At 45.0% G+C, this 26,664-nt stretch overlaps 1 protein-coding gene across 1 annotated transcript in view; it reads right to left on the bottom strand.

Moving 5' to 3' along the window:
- Nucleotides 1-6,175: 6,175 nt before the first annotated feature.
- T265_14755 (hypothetical protein) overlaps nt 6,176-26,664 on the bottom strand; it is a gene marked incomplete at both ends in the record, with an annotated part of 28,955 nt that continues 8,466 nt past the window's right edge. The window contains 3 exons of the mRNA XM_009175083.1: nt 6,176-7,721; nt 9,998-10,175; nt 20,250-20,801. Of these exons, the coding sequence (XP_009173347.1) occupies nt 6,997-7,721; nt 9,998-10,175; nt 20,250-20,801 (1,455 nt within the window). The remainder of the gene's footprint in view (nt 7,722-9,997; nt 10,176-20,249; nt 20,802-26,664) is intronic.

The following is a 26,664-nucleotide window of genomic DNA, read 5'->3' as shown; positions in this document are numbered from 1 at the left end:
CGAATTTATTGCCTTCGTAGCCAATCAATTCGCGCAAGATAGTACGGCTTGAATGCTACAACTACCAGGCTGATGACACCGTGAATTCCGCGTGGTGTTCTTGTCCTTTTGTTAAGCAGTGGAGTCACTGTCCAGGTGAGCCATTTCACTGGTACTGTCGTCATTACAAATAAGTTGTAGTATGGTCCATCAGACGGCTCAGTGTCTTCCTGACCAGTCTTTAAAAGGCGGAAGGTGCAATCACCTGCGTCGGATGCCCTACGGTGTTGAAAACATTTCTGTTGTCGATGTGCAGGGATGGTATCAACGTTCCAGGGCTTGTGTCGAGAAAATCCAGCTGAAAGGTCATGTAAAGTTTTCAGTCTCCCACTCGAGACGAAGATTCTGCGAGTGGACTGACTCCGTCTTTTCCAAAGTCGTTCTACTGATACCCATCTTAATTCGCACATCTGATTGAATCATATGCAATATAGCGTGGCTGTTTTCGGTTGAGAAAATAGTCTCCTGCTGGTGGCCCATCGGCGCTATTCATCATTATTTTTTGACTATCTGGCATTTGACGGGTCTCCTCGCACTTTTGTGGCCGGCACTTTGTATCATCAACAAGAGCTGCTGACCTGAAGATGTCCAACGTTCAGTCAGATAACTTGGGCAGATAAAAGCTGAAAACTGGGCCTCTCACTATCTTGCCTTCATTTCTTTCTGGTCATAATGAGCACTGTTTTGCACTTCAAATGGCCTTCCTGTCAGCTCGGTATCGCTGAGCTAAATATAACACTGGGTGTTGGTTAGACCGAGGACCCTAGTACTGAGGATAAGTACATTGATAAACAGTGCTGCCCAATGTCACTATCGCGGTGAGTTGGCATCCCCTGAACGGACCAACATTCATTAATTTTCTTTCCTTACTCTTCAGTCCTTCCATCCGTAACTGACAGCCAAATTTTAGAGGGATGCTTGCCAGTACTACAAGTCACCTTTCCTCTTCTGAACTGGAGGTAGCCCAGTGGTTAAGGGGCGAAGGTTCGTATCTAACTCGGGTATGCTTGTCTCTACGTTTGGGAGGCATGGCATTATCTCACCCTCGTCCTTGTTCCGGGTGATCTGGTAGCTGGGCACCGAAAGAGTGTAACAGCTAAATTAGTATTAATCGTATTCCAGCTTTACTTCTTTACTCCAACAGCTTTCCAAAACAGGCTTTGCATCCCACCAGATACCGGTTGCTGGCAAATATTCCGTGAGGACAAGACGCAGCTCGTGAATGAAGTTGATTACAAACTGCGATATCCGCGCTTTCATGGCTCAGGCCCATGTAGTTACTTCTGCAATTTGCTTTAAGTCCTACAATCCATGTTGGGCATTTGCTAACCCGATGGACAGGACTAGGATGGCGAGGTTCATTGAGCTAAGGACAAGTTCACTGCTCAATTTTAAAAAAAATAAGCTTCCAGTACTCACCTATTCATCTTCATTTAATCTAACCATGGAACACCTAAGCTCTCTACCGAAAACCTCTCCACTCACATCAATATACATGAGCTGTCAAATTACCTTCAGTGTGCAAACTTGACACAAAAATGAGTCACAGATTCATGTTAGTGGTGCCGCTTTATTTCAGAAAGCTTTAATAGCTGCCACTGGCAGCAGCATCCGCTGTTCTTATCAGAGTATACCGCATTATTTGGTTGCTAATCGATGTCATTCTGGTTGTCAGTTTCTGGTCAGACTGACTAAGTAATTGAGGGTGCAGACATTTGGAATTCTGTAGCCGGCTAGCACTAAGTCGGTTCTTCCTCCCCTTTCACCTCCGTATGGATAGTGACGAAAGCTCACAACATGCACTCATTTTATTGTTGGTAGCCCCAAGGCTTAGTTGCCATATTTCCACTAGTATACCAGATTCTCATGTTCCGAGCCGCCAAAATAGTGCATAGTCGGTTTCCATTTGATGCCTCTTCATTGGTCGCCTGGAGTTGATTCGCCCGGGAGTGTTCGGAAACTATACGCATTGATTTTGGGACCAATTTAATCTTGATTCGTAGCCGACGAAAATGAATAAATTGTTCCAAACATACCATTTTCGGGCACAACCAACTCAACATGATACTGGGGGGTTATTCAACCTGCAATACATGTCTGAAAAAATACGGATTTCCAAGTTTTGACCAAGGCTTCAGTAATACTTAGATTTAGATAAATTGGGCGAACAAAAAGTTAAGCATGTGAGGTCTAGTATTTTTCATGTCCCAATTTGTATTTCGGGAATTCGCGCAATCAGACAGATTCTTGCCCATATATCTATCTCATTTACAACGGAGATTACAAATTAGCTGTGTCCAAACTCCTTCATCCTCCGTACCGTATTGCTCCGTCCTACCCTACTTTAGTTAGTTACCACCCCAGAATGTGAAAAGTGAAGACTAGAACGAGAGCAAACATGAGGGTTTGATAGAGACTAAAACACACACTTTAAAGGTACGAGCTCGCTAATTAGAACAAGTAAAGCTCATAGAAGTCCCCATCCCCGGGCCATGCTGCATTTCTATCGAAGCTAAAACGACTTCCATGCAGGATGATGTCTTGCACGTAGAATGTGCATTTATGTTTAGCTTAATGCATAATTAGTCTTAATAAGCGACCTTCCGAACTCAGTCATCCAGGTTCATCAGGCCTTAATCCTTCATCTACGACCACCTACGCTGTTTGACCACACCCACGTGACTAGTCTCCTTGTGTCCCGTCCGTCGCGTCTTTAGAGACTGGAAGTCTCATAATCGTTTGTGTGCCGAAAGTGCGCTTGTCATTGTCTATGGAAAGTATTAGCAAGCTTCTCGGTAATGAAAAGAATCATCCAACTTTCGGACCAAACTTCAAAGCGGAAGTCTAAAGACGGGTTGGTGCATAGAACTCAGCTGGCATACGGTGCGCACTTCTAGAGTGCTGGAGAATTCCCTTCTGCGTGGGAAGCAAAAAGTGTAGAGAGGCTTCGTTAGAAAAAACACGTGTGACTGGTCCAACCTAAGCCATACCAAACGATATTGAAATTGGCCTGTGTAACAACTAGTCGCTTGATTGAATCACTTGATTGTTATTTATGCTTACATAGTTTACCATATAACAGCAGTCGGGCATGGATGAGACATTTTGGCAGATCAGAGATGAGAGGAATTCAGCTGTGCACGGATAAGCATTCTTGGATAATGGGTGCGTCACCCAATGTGGTTTCATTTTAGCTGATTGTTTCCCACCCTGTTTGTGTATCCGAACAAGCGCTCTGATGACGATATGCTGGTTAAAGCACTTATCATTGTGTAGCGTAAGTGAGGAAGGACAAGTCTCCATGCACTGTTGCTACCACCGAGGTTGAAAGTTTCGTTAATGCCGCCGGTTGATGACTCAATAGTTGGGCCACAGACACGACCCAGTGAATGACAAACTCACCCTTTAGTATAAGCGGTAGTCACAGAAGGAAACGGTCAAAATTTTCCGTAGCGAAGCATATAGGTGTCTTGAAAGGCGTCCTAAAAACACCCAAAAGCGAAAACACAATTAGTCATGCCTCCGGTTCCGATATACTGTCGTACAGCTGGAAGGTTAGTGCTGCACAGAGTAAGAAGCAATCAACGAAACCACCTTCGATTCAGGAGTCAGCAGGCGAATTTGACGACAAGCGAAGATCTGTTGCTCACTAAGGCGATTCAATCGCCCGTTGCATTGAAGCAACGGGGGCTTGAAAACCGGGGCTTCAAAAACCATATTTAGTGTTGGAGGAGACGGTTCGGTGTTCAATCATTCATTATAGCAATAGGTCTAGCTTCTACGTCACTCAGTCTGGTTTTCTGAACGAGTTTCAGAAAACAAGTCTGAACAGAAACTTCAATTTATAGATCAATTGCCCAACGTGATCACCTGACATCACTTCGCACACATCGCTTGCAGTGCAAAGCTATTTACACAATAACTGCGACACTTTTTCGATCTGTCTGCTTGAGCTCACTGCATCGTTGACAAGACGGTGCGGGTACGTCACAATGAGGATATACCACAGTGGACGAGTCATTGGCCGGTACGGATCAGCGGTTAGAGCGCGAATTTACTGACCCGAAGGTCTGTGGTTCGAGTCCGACCTCTTTCTTTCGACTTCCCCTGTCTAGGCTTGGGCAACCTGGCAGTATACCAGCCCTCATGCTTCCTTCTGGTGGATTGGAAGTTAGGCACCGAAATGGTTCTACAGCTAAATGATTTTTTAATCGATCAGCTGACTCCATTGCTGATCAGACGGGGCCCCTGGGATATCTACCCTGAAACTCTTTTAGATAATAATATATCACGTCGGAATAGATGAGTGAGATGCCTTTTGTGATAAACATGCACCCAGTTTGTTTGTTTACTGGTCGTTTCTAATGGGTGGATTGATAGTCAACCTAACATACTACTAACGACGTCTTCGTAAGTCAATAAGTCGGTCATTTGGAGTTGCGGATTTATGAAAGCCTTGAATCGTTTCGACCCCGGTCACTATCGCTGCTTCTACTATAGCTCAACGTCGACAGTTCACAGTGAACGATTCGAACAGCATTATCATGACTCCTGTCCACCAAAGCTCCGTCAACCACAGGGAAGCGCAACGTGGCAGGCAGCCACATCTCAATACAGCATCAAAGATGTTTGCGTGAAGTGCAGCGACTGACTGATAGTGGTTACAGCTTTTTGATAGGTTTTTAGAAACCATGCGGCTACCGCTGAGATTATAATTAACGCGACTACAGGTTGGCGTAGGCTTAGAAGTGCATTGGTGTGTGCTTATAAAAGTGGTTAGGGCTTGGGGTCTCATTGGCAGAACGGCGGCCATACGACAAGCAGTTCGTCAATGAAAAATATGGCACTGATGAAGACATCCTTATCACTGAGTAAACATATAGGGTTACTCCAGGAAACTGGAAGTGACAAAGTATGTCACAATACTGCTCATCTGATTGTCGTTTTTCACTTCCAAATATGGCGAATTCCGCTGAATCATCAAAATATCAGGGATGAATGGCAAAAAGGCCTAAAGGATTCCGAACGTGTAATACAAAGTTAAGTACTATCATTTTTTGGAAAATATAATATTCACACCAAATATTCCCCAAGTTATTGCAAAAGATGACGACGATGGCCGACTTGCACTCTCTGTCCCATTTTTCTTTGTTCAAATACACTGACAGGATTGCCAGTGAGTCAACAGTGTCCTCATTTGATATCAGTGTCATTGACAATGATGCAACAACGAACTGTAATAATACGGACAAGTTCAAGCATCGGTTGTCGTGTGGGGCTACTAACCGGATTATCTTGCCGCGTTCAGCAGAGCGTAAGTGGCAGTTAAGCCTCACGCCCCACTACTGGTGTACTGTCCAAGATGACGATAATTATACACCCAAGGTAACTTACTGTAGCATGGTTACTGGAAAGCAGGAACTCTAGCTGAACGTTCTCCTTAGCCATCCGAAGTTAACAGGGATAGAATTTAAATAGAATAAATAGAATTTAAATCTATTCAGCAATTGAGGGGAAGCAGAAGGGCTGAAATTTTGCCGGACCGTCTAAGAATAGACAGGAACCTCTGAAAAGCAAAAGTTGGGTTCGAAACACGGACCTGCCGGTTAGTAGTTCCGCACCGTAACAGATGGTGTTTTGGCAAACGTCCCAAATTGCTATCTAGGCTGCACTTTTTGGTGTAGTTTCCTATAAACGATTAAATCGAATGAACGTTCTCCGGAAGTAAGATCTTTCGCGGGCTAAGATCGTTGACTTCATGGGAGTGCCTGCATCTCGAAAACTATTGCAGTCACTCAGTGCACTGCGAGTGCACCTGAGAATAGAACCTGTTATTGATCACTACTCCACGAATTGTAACGCCGTACTGTTCAGCTCTCCTTGACACTGAAGATTGAACCATACACTAGAGAAGCTTGACGTCATCGAATTATTGACTTCAGTATGAGATAGCCACATAGTCAAAGTCCAATCCGTGCACGGCACTGTGCGGCCCCATTTATCACCGACAGTTCTGAGAGAAAAAGCATCGTGAAAGTTGAATCAGGACTAGTGTGCTTGTATGATCACAAGAAAAGTTACTGTGGAGATCGGGAGCATCAAGGAGCGGTGCAATCGGCAGCTGCAGTGCAGGTGGGTAAAATCTAGTGTAAATAGTACCTTGCCATGGGTGTTTCAAAATAGCCCAACCCATGTACATGCTTCCACTTTGGGTGAAAACGTTGATGGACTTCAGGTTCGAAGACAAATGGACAGTTTTCTACAAAGAACAAAAGAAAACAAAGTAGCACCGAAACCACAGTTTAGGGCGTGTCGCGTTTGTTCCTGCAGACGTGACGGGAAGCTAACGCATGCGGATTAATGGACAACTGCGTGATGTACATAGTGACCCTAAGAACCAAGTCTTTGTGATATCATGTAAAATCAATTTCATCAGGCATTGGAATACGTTAATTATATTTTCTGGTTGCACAGTGAGCAATTCAGTAAAGAATACAATGAATGAACGTAAGACAAAGAGCGCGTGACATGAGAGGCGTCTTTCTATTCGGTGTTGTAATAGTGAGTATATTAATAAATATAAAAATAAATAACTGATAGTTTTTTAATATGAAAGCGGTGAAAATACAGCACCATAGAACTATATGATCACATTAAAAAAACAGGATACGAAACGGAAAGGACGGCAGATCATAAGAGCCACTAGATAGCACGATGTTCCACCCAAAGAATTGGTGACCCATTGCGGGCATAAATTGGGGATGAGAGAAAGCAACTGATATGGAAATAAGAAATGCAGGTCCACAAAACAAACAGTGCAACACAATGAAAACAAAAAACAAACAGCGTTTGAAGGGAACGGAGAATTAAAAAAACAACGATTCAGGGAGGGAACAGGGCAATGAGACAGTGCCTTGACTAGAATAGACAAAGTACAGAATCTTCCTTCCGAAACATTCACAAGTCTTCAAAACCTATCAGTTCGACCAAGCCAACAGAGAAGCTGCAAGCCTCTTTGTTTGCGCCGAACTGTGCTGTCATATCACTAACATCCGATATCAGACAAGGGTTGTCAAAAGTTGCGCTAGGACCACTGGTTCCGGTGGAAAGTTGGACGTCCAAACCCAGGCCTGGTAGTCCCGAAGTAGATGGCCCGCCGACCTGTATCCCATCAGCAGTTGCATACTGAAAGCTTTGGCTGCATCCTTCATGGACGGTTGACGAATCTCGAGCCCCAACCCAAGAATAGATGGCGATCGGCCCCGGCCGAACTCGGAACAAAAAACACATACCATTACCAAAGTAACTGGGCCGTTTAGGAACTTGCCAGCGATGGGAACAAAATGCACCTATCACCGTGCATCCTGAACTACTTCTGACCAAGAGGATTGATTCAGGATGTGTTACGGATGCAGCTCGAGCATACAGCGTTTGAAGACTGGTACCATCAGTGTTTGTGTTAAACAACAGCACTGGCTTACACAATTGAACCAATCGCTCAGCAGCGATCGACCGGATCAGGTAGGCTAATTCAGATACACTAATACACTGAGAAGGATGAACATAAGTCGTTGGGCTGGAAGTTTCCCATGGGAGGAGGTATGACGCGCAAGTTGCATATCCGGCCTTGACACAAGGGCGAATGAGTAGCGAATCTGGAATGGCTTGATCCGGAAAAGCCGCTAAAAGGACGCAAAGGGCATTGTAATTAGCTGAATTTACTGTAGCCGATCATAGCTAAAATTAGAGTTCGATGTGAAAAGCCGAATAAATTCGTGTTGAAAGGGAGTAACACTGCGTGATCCTCACTGAGAAGTAATCGGCATCACACGAGACCCTCGCAGTATCCCACTCTGTAGTGAGGCTGAGGACAGTATATCTGGCCCACGAGTACATTATCCGTGCATACATTAGGAACAGCGTAGTGCTGATGCGCTGACAAAACTATGAAAAAGCTACCAATGTGGTATTCGTGGGCATAAGATTAGCGAGAACTGTGTTAGTCGCGTACGGTTAAAAATGGATTACAGAAATGAAGACAACGAGGTCAATAAGCTAGGCATGACTAGTTTTGGTTGGCTATCGACATACCTAGGCCACTTCACTACTTGTGATCAGTCACACGGTTCACCCCAACTGATCGTTCTTCCTCCACAAAAACCTGATAGATAACAACCCACAAACATGGGATTGTCCGAAAATTGTTGGAAGTGCACACACACGGACAGAGTGAATGCTGAGGACCATTACTATACGATTAGAAAAGTTTTGTATGGCCTCTAGAAACAGTAACTCATTAAGTCCGATCTTGTAAAAAGACACGAATCCTCGCTTGCGATAAACTATAACGTTTGGTAAATGGATTTCAGTGGACCCTTCATTTACTCATGATGACGAAAACCAAGTAAAGCAGATACACAGGAGTGGCGGTCATCGATAGCCCCTAAAATTAATAAAAACACTGGAAAGTGTGGTGTAAGAATACGTTTCTAATATCGGCTACCTTGAGTAGTCATTGACAGTAGATACCATACCCACGGCCTCATTGAAACTAATCTCCGCAGTTCCGTAAAGTGTCCATTTGCTTCCAACGTATGCAGCCCAAAATACTGGCACACCATTAGACTACTTCGCTGATTTCACTTCGATCAGCGAAGCGGCCGATGGTCATCGCTACAATCTGAGGAACCAAAATTCTGAAGTCGCAGAATGTGGGGTTCAATTTCGTGAAAGTCCGGAAGGCCTCACAGAGCCGGTCGAACATGTGATCCGACGAAGGAATGGTGGTATGTGTTCACCTTGGCAAATTGACTTTCGGGAGGAAAACCACACTTGAAGGCTACAGTGATCCAAGTAATAAACACCGAAAATATTCGACTATTTGTTGGTTCATTTTCGATGGTTTTGGCTTTGGTAGGTAGCATAAATGTGATAGACTCAGTGCACAGACGTTCCGTCTATTAGTCCTCAGACAATATACCTAGCTTAATCTGAGGCCAGTGTATCCACATTAGCGATAGGTGCTACAAATACATATAAGCAGTTTTATCGATGCTCTCCTCTCCGTCCTTCTCAGCAAAGTTGGCTTTCTATGAGAAGGTAGAGATAATTTAAACAACACGAGTATCTTCCCGCAAGCGATGCCTTAAGACAACGTCCAGTTGAATGATTAGTCCAGCGACTGAAGTTAAACATGTAGATAGTGGCGGCTTTCCACCGGGAAAATCAGCGGACCAAGTCAACTCCTATTGCTTGTTACTCTCTCTCTCTTGGGTTCGAGCAATACTAGTGGTTTCGAAAGTAAACATGACAAGAAGTTGCAACAAATACACTTATCTTCAAATCAATTTGGTTTTCGCGGAAGACTCAAGTGAACCTCTCATTTATGATGTTCTTCAACTGAACTTGCTGCACAAAGGTTGCCTCATGTTTCAGTTGGTATAATATTCGAGATGTCGCAGTACTTCATCATAAAGGAAACTGAAAATAGCCCACGACCGGTTTCGATCTTCTTGGGGCTCATCAGGTAGGCGCAGTCCTCGAGTTTCTGGCCACCTTATGTTATGATTAAACCCAAATTGGACTGATTTCGACAAATACACTTATTTGCAAATCAAGTTGGTTTTCACGGGAGACTCAGGTGAATCTCTCGTTTATGATGTTCTTCAACTGTGGTTCACTTGAGTCTCCCGTGGAAACCAAATTGATGCGCAAATGAGTGTATTCGTCACAATCCGTCCTATTCGGGTTTAAATAGGACATAAGGTTGATGGGAAAGCGGGGGCTGCGCCTAGCTGATCGTGGAGTTTTAAGCAATCTTGTGAGTAGTCTCGCTTATGGCAAGAAACTGTCGAAAAGTACCACAATCAAGTTATCGGTGGTTTACAAGATAATATCAACAAGTTACGTAGTTAAGACTACGCGAAGTGTGAGGTCAGCGCGCAAACAGTAAACTCACCTTCAAGCTGCTGTACACGCTGGATAGCCTTTCTGATATCATTCTGACTGAAGTTGAGAATGGAGAACATGCGCTTTACGAATAAACCTGGGCTAAGGGGCATGTGGGTGGCAGCTTGGACGAGATCCATCGGTTTGGTTAGAGTATTCAGGGTCAGCTTGTAGGCGAACTTCCACAACTGTAGAATATGGAAAAATAGCACAGAAATCATATGAGATGTACATAAACTGATGCTTGTGACCGAAATTCAGCAAAATCCACCATACGCCGAATCTATTAAACTCGGTAGCATCTGTAGCATACCGGAGAAAAGGAGTGCCGCTGACCGCTGAGAAACCGGGACGGAGGGAGTTTCCTGGCGAACACCTTGGCTTCATATACATTTTTACTTGAAATTTACGTGTATTGCATCGCTTAACACAACCTACAGATTGATCCATCAAACTTGCTAAGACACCTGGAAGCAAGCGGGGATATGGACATAGCATCAGTGTTTGAAGGTCAGACAAAGCTGAACTAAGAAGCCGGTTCGTTCATGTGTGCTTGACGTGACAACCGGATTTATGGAGTCCCACCACTAAAGCCTTCCCACCTCTATTTAACTTCGGTGCTCTTAGAGATTCCGTTAAATTTCACCTACTACTAAACAAACAGTAGAGATTAAAATTGAGCGCCGACTGGTGGGGTCACCATAATAAGGTCGTTCCTTTGTTTCCCAAAGTTAGCGCAGTGGCGAGTTCGTAAATGGTACTCACTGTTTACTAGTGACACAAGAAGACTGAGCTTTTATGGTTACAGAAAGTCACTGCATATTAATGAGTGCATGAGTTTCCACTGTCCCAACGGGGCGTAAATCAGTTACGAACCGATGAAACAACGTTGCCTATGCACGGTCTGTCGAACTCATTCAAATGAAGACGTTGTAAGGCTTTCGTTTAACAACACATACCAGAAAATTCGACAATTTCAGCAAGTGAGTCGACAAGGCCATTCCCATGAGGCCACACCAGTTCCCCCAAAACAGTTGGATTGTCCAACCTTCTCGGGACAAATCGCAACTGAGTGAAACGACAGATGTGTCTATCTAGTAGTTGGTTAATCTGCACTATTTGGGGCAGAGATGCAAGAGAAGCATGTTTCCATGACGGACAAACAGACGACAAAACAGCGATGGACCGCAGAGTTGTAACTGATAGTTGTAACCGATAGAATCTATTTGAAGGAAGGTCATGAAAGAGGCCCATAATGACTGAGGTTGCGTCGGCAGAATCACCTGAAATAGCTAACAACAGTTTGAAACTTCGGTACATTACAGATGTTGCTCGACTGCATAACGGATAAGAGTTTTATCCAGAACAGAAGGTGACAGAGACAAGAGTATTATTTGCTACGAACCATCAGAATGTTCCAGGTACATCAAGCAACCTTTTAGGTCCAGGCTCGCAACATGACGGCTTCGGTACTTTAAAGGATTAAATTGCACCAAATATATGCCAAACCATGGGTTCGAGAAATTCAAATAGTTAAGCAGGAGAGTAGAACGGCTGCGCAGCGCACACGATCACTGCCTTCCATAAGCAGCAAATAATATGGCCAGAATTGCATACAATAGCAAGCGGATCGGACTAATCCGCACGATAAAAAGCCGACAAATGATCGTCATAGCCCGTGGTCGTTCCTATGACCAGCCAATAGGGGGAGGATTAAAATACAGAAGGTAATACGTCAAAACACTGTTAGTTTGTTTATGCGTTGCTGATCAGGTGGCTGTTCATCTTTGAGCCCAGTTTCGCAGCCAGCCTGCAGACGCTACATTACCAGTCGAAAACTCGTTGTTAGATAGGTGCTTCTTTCTTAATTGCTAGTATCTCCTGATTTAATTAGCCTTCCCGGAATTTTATTGGCCCAGTCGCGAGATTGCAGCATAGGTAAGGAGTAAGTGCCACAGAACTATGCACTGATGAGGGCTCTTCGACTGGTGGTGAAAGGTCTCTCTTAACTAATTTCCAAGTTCGAAAAATAACTCGAAAGCCTCCTGATCACAGACCAACTTACTGAAGTCAGACAGGGTTCAGCTAATCCAACAGATGCGGTGGTTCGAGACTTAATACTTATCCCTAATGGTGGTCAAAATAGGTGCCCCTATCCAGCGGGCTTCGCGAACACCTGTGCACAGTAGGTATTTCGAATTGAAATACAATGGTTCCAATCCTTGACGTAAACTTGCATGCTGGAGTCTCAGGCTTGAGTAACTTCACATGTTAGTTAGTGCTTCCTGCATTCTGGTTGCTAGCAATCCACGACGCCGGCTAAAATCTCCTGACCAGTTAATGGCATCGGTTGCTCATCCACCAAGCTGAGTTTCTTGTGTAAGCGATGATTGTAACATGAAAACGGGTTAACAGTTGATCTGGTACAGAACAGCGTGCCAAAAGGTGGACTTCTAGGTATGGACAAATTCACTCGGTCCATTTAAGCTACAGATGGCTCAGCGGTTAGGGTGCGAAAGTGCTGATCGGAAGGCCAGTGGTTCGAACCTGAACCTGAACATCGATTCTCGATTCTTCCTATCTAGGCTTGGGTAACTGGGCAGTAGCGGAAGTAAAATGGGTTCTTCCGCGTAGAATGAACACCCGAATAATACTTTAGTCTTCCACGTCGGCTTCTTTGAGTGGATTTGACAACACCTACCATTGGCTCTCGTTTAGGACGATAAAACGTTTCGCGAAAGAACGGAGGTAAAGTACGGAACACCCTTAACGTACGCTTTTGCTCGGCTCTTTGTTATGTTTATGACAGGCTGCCCTTCGCTCTGCATTGCTACGGAGCGTTCTAATTCCCCGCTGATTTCTACGGAACTTTTTCTCTTGGTGAGCATTTAGGCCCGTCACAAGTGACTTTGGAAAACGATGACATTCGCCTGTAATTAAAACTTCGCACTTTCTAGAGCTATCTATATATATTCTCCCGGCATAGCCGCGCGTGTGAAGCGCCTAAAAAGCCCTATTCTTCAAAGTAATTTTGTGTACACTTAATTTAGACTGCAATCCAAGACTGCCCGAACAAAAATGTATGCCTGACATGGGCCAGTTCACGTTTTTCATCATGAAACGGTTACATGACCAGTTACTCGGACATGCTATGATGCAATTCTGTGCAGCTAGAAGTCCTACAAGGTCAGTTCTATGGACTGGATGATTCCAAACACCAATGGTCGTAATACATAAGCTTTATCTCAAACCGCTTGTCCGCAGTGATTCGATGCCCTTGATGGCATTACTGGCTTTTAAGTCAACAGTCTTTGAATGGATACCCGTTGGTTCCACATTAGCCGTTGTTTTCGGTATGGTATGGTGTAACCACAAAATACACTTTTAAGCCAGACCGCCCTCTTCTTCGAAGCATCTCTCTCTGGGATCGGTCTATCAATTGCAATGAAAAAAGAGACTATGCCATTGTGTTTTGTCCTTAGAAGCTTTCTTGAACGAAAGCATTGTACTTCGTTCTATACGAAGGTCTTATGGAATGTATGCGGTGTTGTCAAATCTTAAAAATCTGCGTCACTTGTGATATCAGTAGGACATATTGCTCGGTTTCAAGGTGGCACATAGCCAGCCACGGTAACACTTGTGTTGCGTCGTTGCGAGCCATGGTCCCTGCCATGGGTCCCAATTCGTGTGGAGCGTTGTCCGTATTTGATGACATCGATGAACTCCCAAAGGAGTAATTAGAAAATGCGGGCTTGCTTGCGCAGAACGTATTTTAGTCACCGAAAACCGTGCACCACTCCCAAAATCGATGACGACCATGTGTTAGGGATACCTAGAGAGAGAGAAGTATTGTTTTTAGTGGCTCCTTCAGAATGTAGCAGAATGTAAGATGGAAAACGTGTGACGAGGCGTATGGGTTGGGTAAGGTTCGAAAAACTTGGATATTGTTAGTATGGGATAGGGCCCAGTGGCTTTCTATTAACATTGATGGAACTGTTGAATATGCGACCACTAATGCCAGTGTCGTTCATTCGTATCCAGATTATCTGACTGAGCGTTTGGAAATGCAAGCAACTTAAAATGTTTGCAACCATGTTCACTGCGTTTTCCCTTCACAATGTCGGGATAAGCAAACACACTTCTTAGTGGACCAGAAGTGAAACATCAGTGTCGAAAGTGACGTTGCTGTCTACGATGGCGATGACCAGCTAAACCAAGAAACAAGTCACCTGCAAGGGGTTTCATAATCATTTCCGGTTATCACACTATTCATAAAAGCTAAGAAGCTAAAGTATGGTGGAGATAGTCTGCGTGAGCATTCCGTAACAAGCGGTCGATCAACTTGGCGGGAAATCGATAGTCTCCTCGCTATTCCGTTCAGTTTCATTTAATTTCGTCTCCGAAACAAACTGGCTGATCACGTCAACTGAAATCAGACTGAATTCGAGCTGGACTGTTGTACACTTGAGTAGAATCACACTCGTATTTTTGTCGTGAACTCAGGTGACATAACAGAGGCGGGTTGATGTCCGGGAATGAGGTCACCGATACCTATGCCAGCAGTCAATAGCTAGCAACCACTAAAATTCAAAAGTAGAAAATTTCCCTTGAGCAAATTCTCTAGTCTTGTGCTGATTTCCAATTGATAAAGAGCAACACAAGATATACCAGTCAGTATCTGTTGGAGAAAGACATTTTAGTAAGTACAGCAGAGGAAGGAAACAAAGCTGAGCGCTGGACAAAATGCGAACTTTTGCGAACAGCACAGAAGGGTAATAATATTCTATTCTGAGAAACTTCAGTGGTTCCGTTATCCGTTGTTCGTAACCTACGTCTTAGCTCACTCTGAGAGACCCACATTTTTGTGCACAAAAATTCTGCCACTCAGACTGGTCAATAAAGCAAACCAGCACAATCGCCCAATCAACCACTGAAACTGCTAATTATCGCAAACAGTGCTGGTTGTGAAATCGTTAAAATTGCTTGAGTCATGTTGGGTTTTAGCATAAGATGATTAATACCTTACTGTGTGCGTAAGCTGACAACCGAACAAATAATGAGAGAAGTGATTTTCACACCACGCACAGCTGCAATAGTCAACAGAGTGGAAAGACAGTCTGGCGCCACTGATCCCCCTAATCCTTCTGAAGAAAGGCTATAATACATTGGTGGGGATATGTTAATCAGTCAACAAGGTAAAACATACATATGTAAAACATACATACGTATGTGGAATGCGTAGTTCAAATACTGAAGAGAATGGAAGACCATACAAAACAAGATTGAGGTTTGATCAGTGACGTTGCAAACATCTACTAAAAAGTGGCTCTTCAGCTGTAACATCCTTTTGGTATCTAGCTACCATGTCACCCAAAGCACGAGGGCTGAGATACTACGAGTTCGCCTAAGCCAGGACATAAGAATTAGAGATGCAGAATTTGGGTTCCAACGAAGGATCCTCCGATCAGTAAGTTCGCGCCTTAATTACCGATCTATTTTGAGCTCTTGCAAACAGTCTGAGTTAGCAGTTTCTCTGCACAGAGCATTGGCTATTTCGTTTTACTTAATACAGCATCGAACGCCAGAAGTCAATGGATTTGACTGCGCAAGGCGAATTTGAATAATGGGTGGTGACTGAATGGAGTGCCTGTTGTTGAAACAGGAATGGTAGCTGAGGACTTCTGTTCCAAAAACCACGACACATATTTTGAAGGTTACCAGACGACTCTATGTGGAAGGTGTCTACCTGCCAATGCGGACGCGAGTGAAATGGTACATCACGTGGGATGCGGAAAGGATGAACATGGGCTTGTAGTGTGAATCCTAGCTGAACAGCCAGGTGGGGCGACCCCTTTAACGTTGAAATGTGATCGCCTTTGGAAGGCAAGTGCAAGGACGACTCTTCCGGAGGAACAACAGAAATAATGTGCTCTGGACTTTACGTTGCTATGGAAACGTGTGAGGTTCTCTGGATATCTGTCCGATATAATCGTCTCTTTTGCGAACTAATCACCGGCACGTATTTCGTTGCCAAAGACGTTTGCGCACTTACGGGACGAACTTTCCAATGGTGATTGCCCAAAAAAGTTCATACCAGAACCTAACTCCCAAGCATATGGACAGATAATCACCGAACCAAATCGAGAAAAAGTTAAAGTAAGCGTTCTGACTAGTTGTAGTGTCCTATCAGGTGGTCGAACAAAGTGTGTGCAAAAATCACGGTACAGATTGACGAGATGAAGTGTTGCAGCTGTACCAGCATCAATTCACCAGGGAATTAAAGCGAAAAATTCCACGGAAATTAGATGACCGTCAAGCCGGTCGGATCAGTCGGCCCGAGTCGGAGGAATAGAATGAGTTACAGCTGACTGGATGGCGTCAGAGGTGACTGAAGAAAACCATAAACAACACAATACAATGCTGTTAGTGAAAAACAAACCGCCCAAGCCCTGAAAACGCGTAGCGATCGTAGAACCCGTTAAGGTATCTCTCTTTTATGAGTAACCGACTTTGGAGGATACTGGGATGTCATCTAGACAAGCGTTTTCCCTCTTGGGAAAGGATATCAATATGGGCCATGTATTACGTCGTATACAAGTGTATAAATGAATTCGGCGTGTGATAACTGAGTGAGTGTACCAGGCATCAAGCGGTACTGCAGATAAATGAACCAGGAATTATGTATCTTTATAAGATAAGATGTCCCGGTATTCTACACAGGATGTATCGATTAACCCATTAAAATCCTCAAGTGTTCCTATGGAAATCTAAAGATGCTTCTATGTGAATTCACTGAGAGTGCCTGCGTCGTTTCTGTGTTACTTTATTGTGTCTAATCACTGCAACAGGGTAACCCAGATACCCGTCGCTGACTCGATAATGGACAAACTGGAGCCCCGATGAACATGGGTAAAGAACAGTGTTACTCAACTTATGCTGTTAAATTGCACCTTCTGGAATTTATACAGCTGGTGTGTTTACCAATCGCTGAATATGCCGGTGAAGAGGTGATGTGCAAGAGCATGCTTTTTCCTTCGAAAGGCGTGTTCAGGTTGGTGTTGAATATCGAGAGTGTAGACGTGTCATTATCTTAACTAACCAATGAGAAATATCAGTAATTTCATGTTGAAAGGGTTTTCTTCCATGAAGCATCACTTATCCATCCCACGTCACCGATTACGATTGTGACCGAAGAGCATAGTGGACAACAGGCTAAGATCTCACAGAGAAATTGGGAGCCGGTCCGTCCAGCATCTGAAATTGTGCCAGCATTCAAGTTGCACGAGGTGCTCCTCCTTCAGTACGTTTGGAACCCTTGTAAGCAGTATGATGAGGTTTGGTATACGGGTGGCAAAGCTCACTACCATATGAGATTCATATACTCTGATTCAGTGAGCAGGGGAACAGAAGTTTACCCAATCCATCTAATCACAGCAGGATGATTTGTGCAAGTGACCCGAGCACACCTCACCAGATGACTGAGACCGATAAGCCTACTCACAAAGACACAACCTTCTAACAGTGAATCCGTGTACCTCTATCAGGATGGAACAAGGCTTCAGAATCGTTGTGGCATAAATTAATCTCATCACTTGGACCCACTGTTGCTGAACTAGACAAAATCTAACCAGTCACTTAGGTAATCAAGGCTTAGGCTACATGTGGAGTACAGGACATATGACCCGAGATGGTGAACAGTCGATCTACGAAACTTCTGCAGGCATCGAATTTATGAGGACTAAGAGTGATGAATTTTCCTCAATAAGTCGGTGAAACACAGGTAAGTTGAAGTTACTTTACTGAAAGATTTGTAAGGGAATATCGTGAGGCAGTTACCAGAGTGGGGCGGGAACACAAATAAAGGAAGCTGTATACAGTCGAGTTGACATTTATTGGTTAGTCTGTCCTTATTAAACCCATCACTTTACATGGTTGCCAGCAGGAAAAGCCCCCAACAACCACCCGAAAGTTAAGATAGCCAGTCGATGACGTAACTATGTGCCTGATGTGAGACCTACATTGCGTTATTTTTAGTACTGAAAGGTATCGATAGATTCTACATTCATGGAATCACTCTTTACAACCACGAATTGGAGAAAGTATTCGAAAATGGCCTTAGACGATCGCCAACATCCTCAATCGTGATGTTTAGCACATGCTCATATGTTAACTGGTTTGTCGAGTGACGACTTCCTATGCCTTAATTCTTCAAACTTTTCATTCCATTCGGCAGCAAGCGTTTGAGCACTTCTACGGTTATCTTTAGAGTTCTGCATATTCCGCCACAATGTGTTACTAATGACTTCTTTTCGGAACAGAGTCAACGGTGCCCGCTAGAGGAGACTTTTAGGATAGTTCATCCATGATACAATAATGTAAATTCAACCAATTTTTCAACTCAACCATAACATCCGGAGCTTCCAGCAATCCTTAAGCCCTCTCCTCCAACATGTGTGTTTATTCAGCGGATCCACGTTTTTAAAAGCCACCTGTTTCTTACTTTTCCTAACCAGAACGTAGGCAGATCGGACAGCAATGTCAAGTGCCCGTAAGTTAATAGATGAAATCAATGGTGGTGTTTTCGNGCGGATCCACGTTTTTAAAAGCCACCTGTTTCTTACTTTTCCTAACCAGAACGTAGGCAGATCGGACAGCAATGTCAAGTGCCCGTAAGTTAATAGATGAAATCAATGGTGGTGTTTTCGTCCATATTGCTGACAGCTATCTTTCCCTATCCGTCCAAAAATTCTGACTTTGAGAACGTGCAATAAGGCCAGTGAGGCGTTAAAATATGTATATGAGAAAAACAAATTGTCTAGTTTAAACTTGGAAATGGGAGATATACATTCCTTGCAACAGACTGGCATCTGTCATCTGCTGGTTCCGGGCTGTGCGAATACTCTTCTTCTGGATAACACTTTTGAAAATAACACATTAGACGTCAGCTGCCTTTCACGGTAGGTACACAGAGCACCTGATCCTGAATCAGACATACCGAACTCAATTGCTCATCGGAGACAGAAATAACAGTTTCGGTATATTCACGTCCATCTATAAGCGTCTGGCTTTAACAGACAGTGCGTATTCGCCAACAAGCGGATGGTAGGGCATGCCAGATACAGACAATTAGCCGTCGATTCTCGAATCAATGGATCACAGTGTAGACTCATTGAAATCGAATTATCCAAGATAAGTGTCTGGAGGTGCGAAACGTTTTTGGAACCACCCTAGACGAATGAGAAGAAAAAACCACCTTGCCAGGCAAAAATACACGTCTCTAAGGCATTCAAACCGTGTGTTGCATGGTACTCAATCATGTGCTACCAATCACTTTCACTGTCCAACGTGACTTGTGAACACCGCGATCAGCGGCGATCATTAGATGAAAGTTTACCTACCATTTAAACCGAGAAACAACAATTCACTACTGTTCGCGGGTGAACAAGGGAACAAGTGCGCAAGAATCCCAAAAAGAATAATCGTACAATCGACAGGAAAATGTAAACTGCCCAACGAAAGTTATGCATGACCCAGTACGTGGACCCAGTAAGTGGGATTGAGAATAGGAGTTATGACGAGGCGAAGAGACAGGCCTATGTGATATCTGAAGTAAGGTTCTCAGGTTGAATGTTGGTGTCCGGTTGGCACGGCTAATTTCATCAGATGCACGACATCCAAAGTACGGAAAGCTATCGTTTCAATGATCGCAAACAAAGCAAAAAAGCACGTTCGGATAAGCAGTATCAATGACGGTGCCAATCAGGTTCACAGTAAAGCAAACGAACTTTTCTAGTATCGAGTTTCATCGGACATCGTTTTGGACAGTTCTAGTTAGAGTTCGTGTATCAAAAGCAACGTGTGCCAATATCCACAAAGTAATTTCGTACGTCGTTTTTTTCCAGTTTAATTGATACTCCGAATCCCTTAAGCCTTACCTCAACTAAGGACACAATAATTAGTGTTCGCTTCGAAAGGATTGCTTCCGAAAGTGGAGAACAGATGATCAATGATGAGCTCAGAGGATGGGGGATTGACACAACTTCTTGGTTGCAATGGTCTACGGTTGGACTTGATCTCCGACTTCACACTACTGCTGTTTAGGTGCAGTCGAACGCCTTTGGGTTGCATGGCAAGGGTTGAAGGTACAACAAGACTATGCAGCATTAGTTGCACATTATTATGATACCTGGAACCTGACTAGAACTTTGCCTATCTGTTGGGTCTAGCCAAGCTGTTTAGAACTGAAAACTAAAAAAACATACCAGTAGTCCAGTTCGGAACAAGATTTTCTGACCTTCCATGAGAAAGCAATCGACGAGACGAACAAGATGACCAAACGGGAGCTGCCAAACAGCAACAGTCCAAAGGGCTAATTGCACGCGAGGATCAAGACCAGCCCCGGAGGGCGAGCCATTACTACCTTCGACGTGGCCGGTCCCCGCACGGAGCACCTGTCTGGAGACGAATCCAAATCGACCGATTTGTTCCAAGGCCAAACAATGCTCCTTCCATTCGCTTTTCGTTTGAGTGACAGTGCGACCCCGTTCCAATACCCCAAGAAGACAGGCCCGGGCAATAGGTTCTGAATGGTAATGTAAAAACAAAGCTAGCAAGGGCCACAGCTGTGGTGCATAAACTAGCTCCGGATGGGCAATGGCAACACCACGCAGTATGCTGCGTAGTGACTTTTGACCGTCATCATTGAGGTAGAATGTCGGACACAGTGCCTGATCCGCCAGCTCGTAGCCACCCAAAGTGGATCGCTCGTCTTCTGCCCGAAACGATGTTGGTGACATATCTGGTGAGTTTTCTGACTGGGTAAATCAAGAATTAATCGCATATTGATATTTGAATGTTCTAAAGAGACAACATGAAAGAAGTGAATGCTATACACAGACGATCAGTTAAGGGCAACGAAGATCTTCCGTAAGGATTTCTACAATACACAAGTCCAGCTCCAAGTGGTTGATCGGCATCCACAATCGGAGCATACAATTAGACAAGTTGTGGAACCACGTAATTCACGTCACATGATCTGATACTGACTGGTTTCTTGCGTGGTGACTCCTCAGAGGAAGGCTTATACCTTTTCTTTTATCTTCCTACCAGATAGACCCGAGTAGTTAGTCAGACACAGGCTAAGAAGTTCACCGCCATCCTTGAAAAAAGCAGGTGCAAGGTCGTCAGGACCAGCAACACGATGATGCTTGGGTAGAGAGCTGAGACTGAAGGCTACTCCATATTTACGGTCTACCTTTCTGTTGAAGGTCAGGATTCTGGATTGGAGGTAGCAGGTGGCCAGCTGAATTACTGCTCAAAGTACTGTGCTCAGATGTCCAAACGTTCTATTTTGCTGCATATCAGGGAGCCATTTTGGTCCCTGATTATTTCGCTGACAAGTGGTTTCCGAGGGCCAGTCGAACGAATCAAGTGGAACAGCTTGCGGGCTTTTCCAGTATTCTTTGCATTTTCCATTCCTTCGGCCTTTTGGGTCCACCAAGCTTCTCGGTATGCACGGATACTGAGTTTCACCTGGCGTCGGATGATACATCAAGTGGAGTTGTGATTGTGGCCAGGAGGGATTTGTCGCCAGGTCTCCAGCAGACTCGCTCCCGTCAAAGATCCAGTGTCTGGATGAGGTTAGCTGGGTTGTATCGCAAACACACTTTCCGCATTTGAGTAGCGCTTTGGATATCCTTTCCCAGTGGCCGTTTAGAGCCGACAACGGACAGTTTGGCAGGCATTCCAGGAGCTGGTTCTGATAGTTTAGTTTGAGTTCTGAGTCCACTAGCTTCGCAGTGGCCAAGTGAGGTGTGCGCGTTTTGCGTACACCTGAAAAGCGCAATGAAATGCATCAGCGTACAAATGCACGGTTAGAGTCCACGCCGGTGTTTCAGAAGAAGCGACAGGCGGTGATCGACCTTCACAACCGATAACTGACAGCGATGTGGTCTATTTGGATTCGGGGCTGGTTCGTTGGAGGGCGCAGCGTTGTCAAGCGATTTCCGTTGTTCCGAGAATTCGTACTGCAAAGGAACAGTCTGTGATCGGCACATATGTGAAGAAAGCGATCCTATTTGCCCGTTCGTCTCGTGTCAAATCCAAAACGACCACCCAGTCGAGCCTCAACAGCGCCTAGTCTACCTACATGGGTTTTCATTTCACCAACAACTTCAACATCTGAGTTGTCATAGAAACTGTTCTTGGCAGAATCAGAGCTTCACTTGGGGCCTAAGTAATCACAATGAACAATACAATAAACTATAAACACAGATGTTGCCGAACGAACCACAGAGGCGACTATCAACGAGTATCCAATGAAATATAGACGCTTCCACTCGGTCGCTCGATACAATACCCGCGGCGGCTTCTGCATCACCAGAGGTGAACAGTCGGAACCTCGAAAAGAGCGAGAGGGTAGTCAGTTCGATCACAGTAATTGCATCATGCATCCTTATTTCTGACAGACAACAAACATCAATGGAGAGTGAATCCAGCGTACGAGCAAGAGCTGATTGCTTCAGTGTGCGAACAGTAAAGGTGGCCGACTGGATAGACCTTCGGGGTTGGAAAACAGACGTCGAAGTGTTTATGGTTGTTACTAACTCGAAGGTAGAGAAGCTGCAGCTGAATGTGATGCAGGGCAAGTGCTGGGACCTGCAGAGGGAGTATTCAAATTTGGATGGAGGAGGTTGGAAGACGGAAACTTTGAATGTGTAAAGAGGGAGGCGTCAGCACTAGCATGTTTTGGCTTACCCACCCTGCTGTATGTAGCATGTAAGGCGACTCGGTTGATAACACCACACGAAGGCCGACATCGCATGAGCGTATCGTTAGTTGTAAGTGTCATGGTTGTAATTCCAGGGCGCCCACACCTAGATAATAATAATAAATAATCGTTCAGCTGTAGCGCCCTTTCGGTGCCTAGCTGCCATGCCACCCGAAGGAAGCACAAGGGCTGGAATACTGCCAGGTTGTCCAAGCCTAGACAGGGGAAGTCGAGAGGTAGAGGTTGGATTCGAACCACGGACCTTCCGGTCAGTAAATTCGCGCTCTAACCACTTTAGGCATCTCGCCCACACCTAGACAGGAGGACAACTAGGGTCCTCAACTAAAGTCTTGGCTCACAAGTCTAACCTCAAGGCAGCCGTGTTGGGCTAGAAATGCATGTACACATGTCCAACCCCCAACCTGGGGGGGGGCAGGAGACTGTGTTCGTCGGACTTCTACCCATGGACCAACCTGGTATGAGAGACTCTGTGAGTGTCGCGCGGACACCCCTGAGTATAGCTCAATGGGTCGCCGAGGTACACAAACCGCCACACCACGGTAAGTTCCAGTCTCTTCGTGACGGGACTGAAAATTGATGGATTGTCAATGCACTCAATCAGCCTAGGTAACAGGCCGGTGCAGCACGATTTTCTGATCAGCCCAGACAAAGAACAGGCAATTTTGGGGGCGGATTTTCTCAAGAGTGCAGAACCTGTGGTTGGTCTATAGCGGGGCAAACTGATTACAAAGTATGGCTCAGTCGCACTTGAAGGTTACTCAAGCACTACCGTGAACGAATTGCACGTCCGAAAGCTTCCGTCTTGTAGTGTACCGTCAGTACAGTCTGTGGTCGAGGAGTAATCCAAACTGTTCACAGGAGACGAAGATCCGTTTGGCTTCTGCTCGTGAATTGAGCAAGAAATCTCCCTCTTGATCGGACCCTTTCGACCGTACGGACTCTGTCCAGTCCATCTACGGGAGCAGGTCCATAAACAGGTTCAAGAGATGTTGGAAAATGGCATAATCAAGAAAGCCATACAAGCATACGACTCATTAATCGTACTTGTGAACGGGAAATACGGGTTTTAAGTGGATTTCAGGTGTTTGAATGAACTGATCGGATTGTAGCTGTCCCTTCGGTTGCGAATATTTTCGATCCGCCCGAACAACCCCGATATTTCACAGTGTCTGACTTGCGTTCCGGATACCACCAACAACTATCAAGTAAGAGGACAGGAAGAAAACGGCAATCATGGTTGGTGACACTCAATATCGATTTATACAAATGCAGTTCTGTCTGACGGGCGCAGCATTCACATTCAGGTGCTTGATGCCTCGTTTAACGAAGGGACTACAGAATGTTGCCGTGTATGGAGACGATATTGGTGTGTGTGGCAATTCGGAACCAGAGCACCCAATTCACTTGGAAGCCGTACTGAAGCGTATTCGGGAAACTGTTCAGCGGATAAACAAAGCTAAGGCACAACTCGCCCGAGGTTCACGGACACTATTCGGGGATAGATTGGGTCACGGAGAGGTTAGACTATGTCCAGAAAAACTGGCAAGGATCCAGGACTGTACAGTCCCTAATTTGAAGCGGTCTCAAAACAGTTTATCGAACGCCACAGCTAGTTTGTCAAGAACTTCAACACGGTTGCTGCTCCACTGTAAGACTTGCTGCATCCAAATCGGAAGTTCCAATAGACAAGAGAAGTGCATGAGGCCTTCGAACCTGTAAAAGCGCGGATGCCAGATCAGCAACTGACTCCCCATACCGATCACAAAACCCCTCGAGTGGATCGGGATGACCAGAGCTCCTCGCAGAAAGCTCAAACGACAGGCACTTCGGTTACAAGAGTAGGACTTCACGATCCGGCACGTGCCAGGGAAGGAGAACCCCCTGGCTGATGGGCTGTCAAAACCATAGGCTGGATAGGTCGCCCCGAAGATTCAATAGTTGTTTGGGACAACCCTTCTCTCCAGCAACCGGATATTGGTGGCTCAACAGTTCCCACCATCGTTGATAGCAATTCAGGATGACCCCTGTAGAAGCAGACGAGAGTGGCTGGGTCCAAGGTTATTAGTTATTAAAGCGTTTCTTCATTTTCAACCAGTGGATTGACCAACAACTCAGTTGGAGCCCCAATACATGTTGTATGAAGACAGAAAAATGTCACCTGTGTTCTGCTAACTGAGCGTCGTTTCGGTGGAACGCTTCAGTATGTTGCTGAATGTCTCGATGTAGTATCTCACGGAATGTTCCAATCCAACTCACCGGTAGTTTCACTGATATGGTGACGATGAGTTCTCTGGTGATCTCGTAGTAACTCCGACAAAGAGGCTAGCAGAGATGAAACTCTAAAATATTGCTTTCATGCGGAGAAAGCATCAGGTCACTGGCTTTACAACTGAGAGTATGCAACCATGCTGAAATCTGTCAAGGTGACGGGTATGTTCTTAGGTAGCCAATTCATAGATTTCAAAGGACGTCACCAGGATTTTCATTGCGTACTGTCAATCTATCGGGGCTACCAAAAATAGAGATTTGTGTCATGCAGTGGCGCCAATCATTAGCCCCAGTAGGAATGGTACATCTTTGCCTTTCATGGCATTCGGGCTTCGACAGAGACATCACGATAATATCCTTTCGTATAATTGAACGTTTCTGAATGTTCATCGACTTGACTGAGGCAGGTGCTCATTTATTAAAGGCGCACAACCTCACTCTAATTTACTTAATGTCTTCCTTATGGACAGCATTGTTTACAATTTTCGTTAGACTGGGACATCCAGTTTTTTAAGCTACTTTAAGCAGCTCATCAGTCGTTTTCCTGAGGGCACCCAAAATGGATCATACGACCCGCCAAAAAGATACACATACGCTACTGAATATCATTGTACACATAAAGCATCTCGCCCACACCTAGACAGGAGGACAACTAGGGTCCTCAACTAAAGTCTTGGCTCACAAGTCTAACCTCAAGGCAGCCGTGTTGGGCTAGAAATGCATGTACACATGTCCAACCCCCAACCTGGGGGGGGGCAGGAGACTGTGTTCGTCGGACTTCTACCCATGGACCAACCTGGTATGAGAGACTCTGTGAGTGTCGCGCGGACACCCCTGAGTATAGCTCAATGGGTCGCCGAGGTACACAAACCGCCACACCACGGTAAGTTCCAGTCTCTTCGTGACGGGACTGAAAATTGATGGATTGTCAATGCACTCAATCAGCCTAGGTAACAGGCCGGTGCAGCACGATTTTCTGATCAGCCCAGACAAAGAACAGGCAATTTTGGGGGCGGATTTTCTCAAGAGTGCAGAACCTGTGGTTGGTCTATAGCGGGGCAAACTGATTACAAAGTATGGCTCAGTCGCACTTGAAGGTTACTCAAGCACTACCGTGAACGAATTGCACGTCCGAAAGCTTCCGTCTTGTAGTGTACCGTCAGTACAGTCTGTGGTCGAGGAGTAATCCAAACTGTTCACAGGAGACGAAGATCCGTTTGGCTTCTGCTCGTGAATTGAGCAAGAAATCTCCCTCTTGATCGGACCCTTTCGACCGTACGGACTCTGTCCAGTCCATCTACGGGAGCAGGTCCATAAACAGGTTCAAGAGATGTTGGAAAATGGCATAATCAAGAAAGCCATACAAGCATACGACTCATTAATCGTACTTGTGAACGGGAAATACGGGTTTTAAGTGGATTTCAGGTGTTTGAATGAACTGATCGGATTGTAGCTGTCCCTTCGGTTGCGAATATTTTCGATCCGCCCGAACAACCCCGATATTTCACAGTGTCTGACTTGCGTTCCGGATACCACCAACAACTATCAAGTAAGAGGACAGGAAGAAAACGGCAATCATGGTTGGTGACACTCAATATCGATTTATACAAATGCAGTTC

Source organism: Opisthorchis viverrini (assembly GCF_000715545.1).
Source record: "Opisthorchis viverrini unplaced genomic scaffold opera_v5_255, whole genome shotgun sequence".
NCBI classification, from domain to species: domain Eukaryota; kingdom Metazoa; phylum Platyhelminthes; class Trematoda; order Opisthorchiida; family Opisthorchiidae; genus Opisthorchis; species Opisthorchis viverrini.
This window is presented reverse-complemented; position numbering and strand designations above follow the sequence as displayed.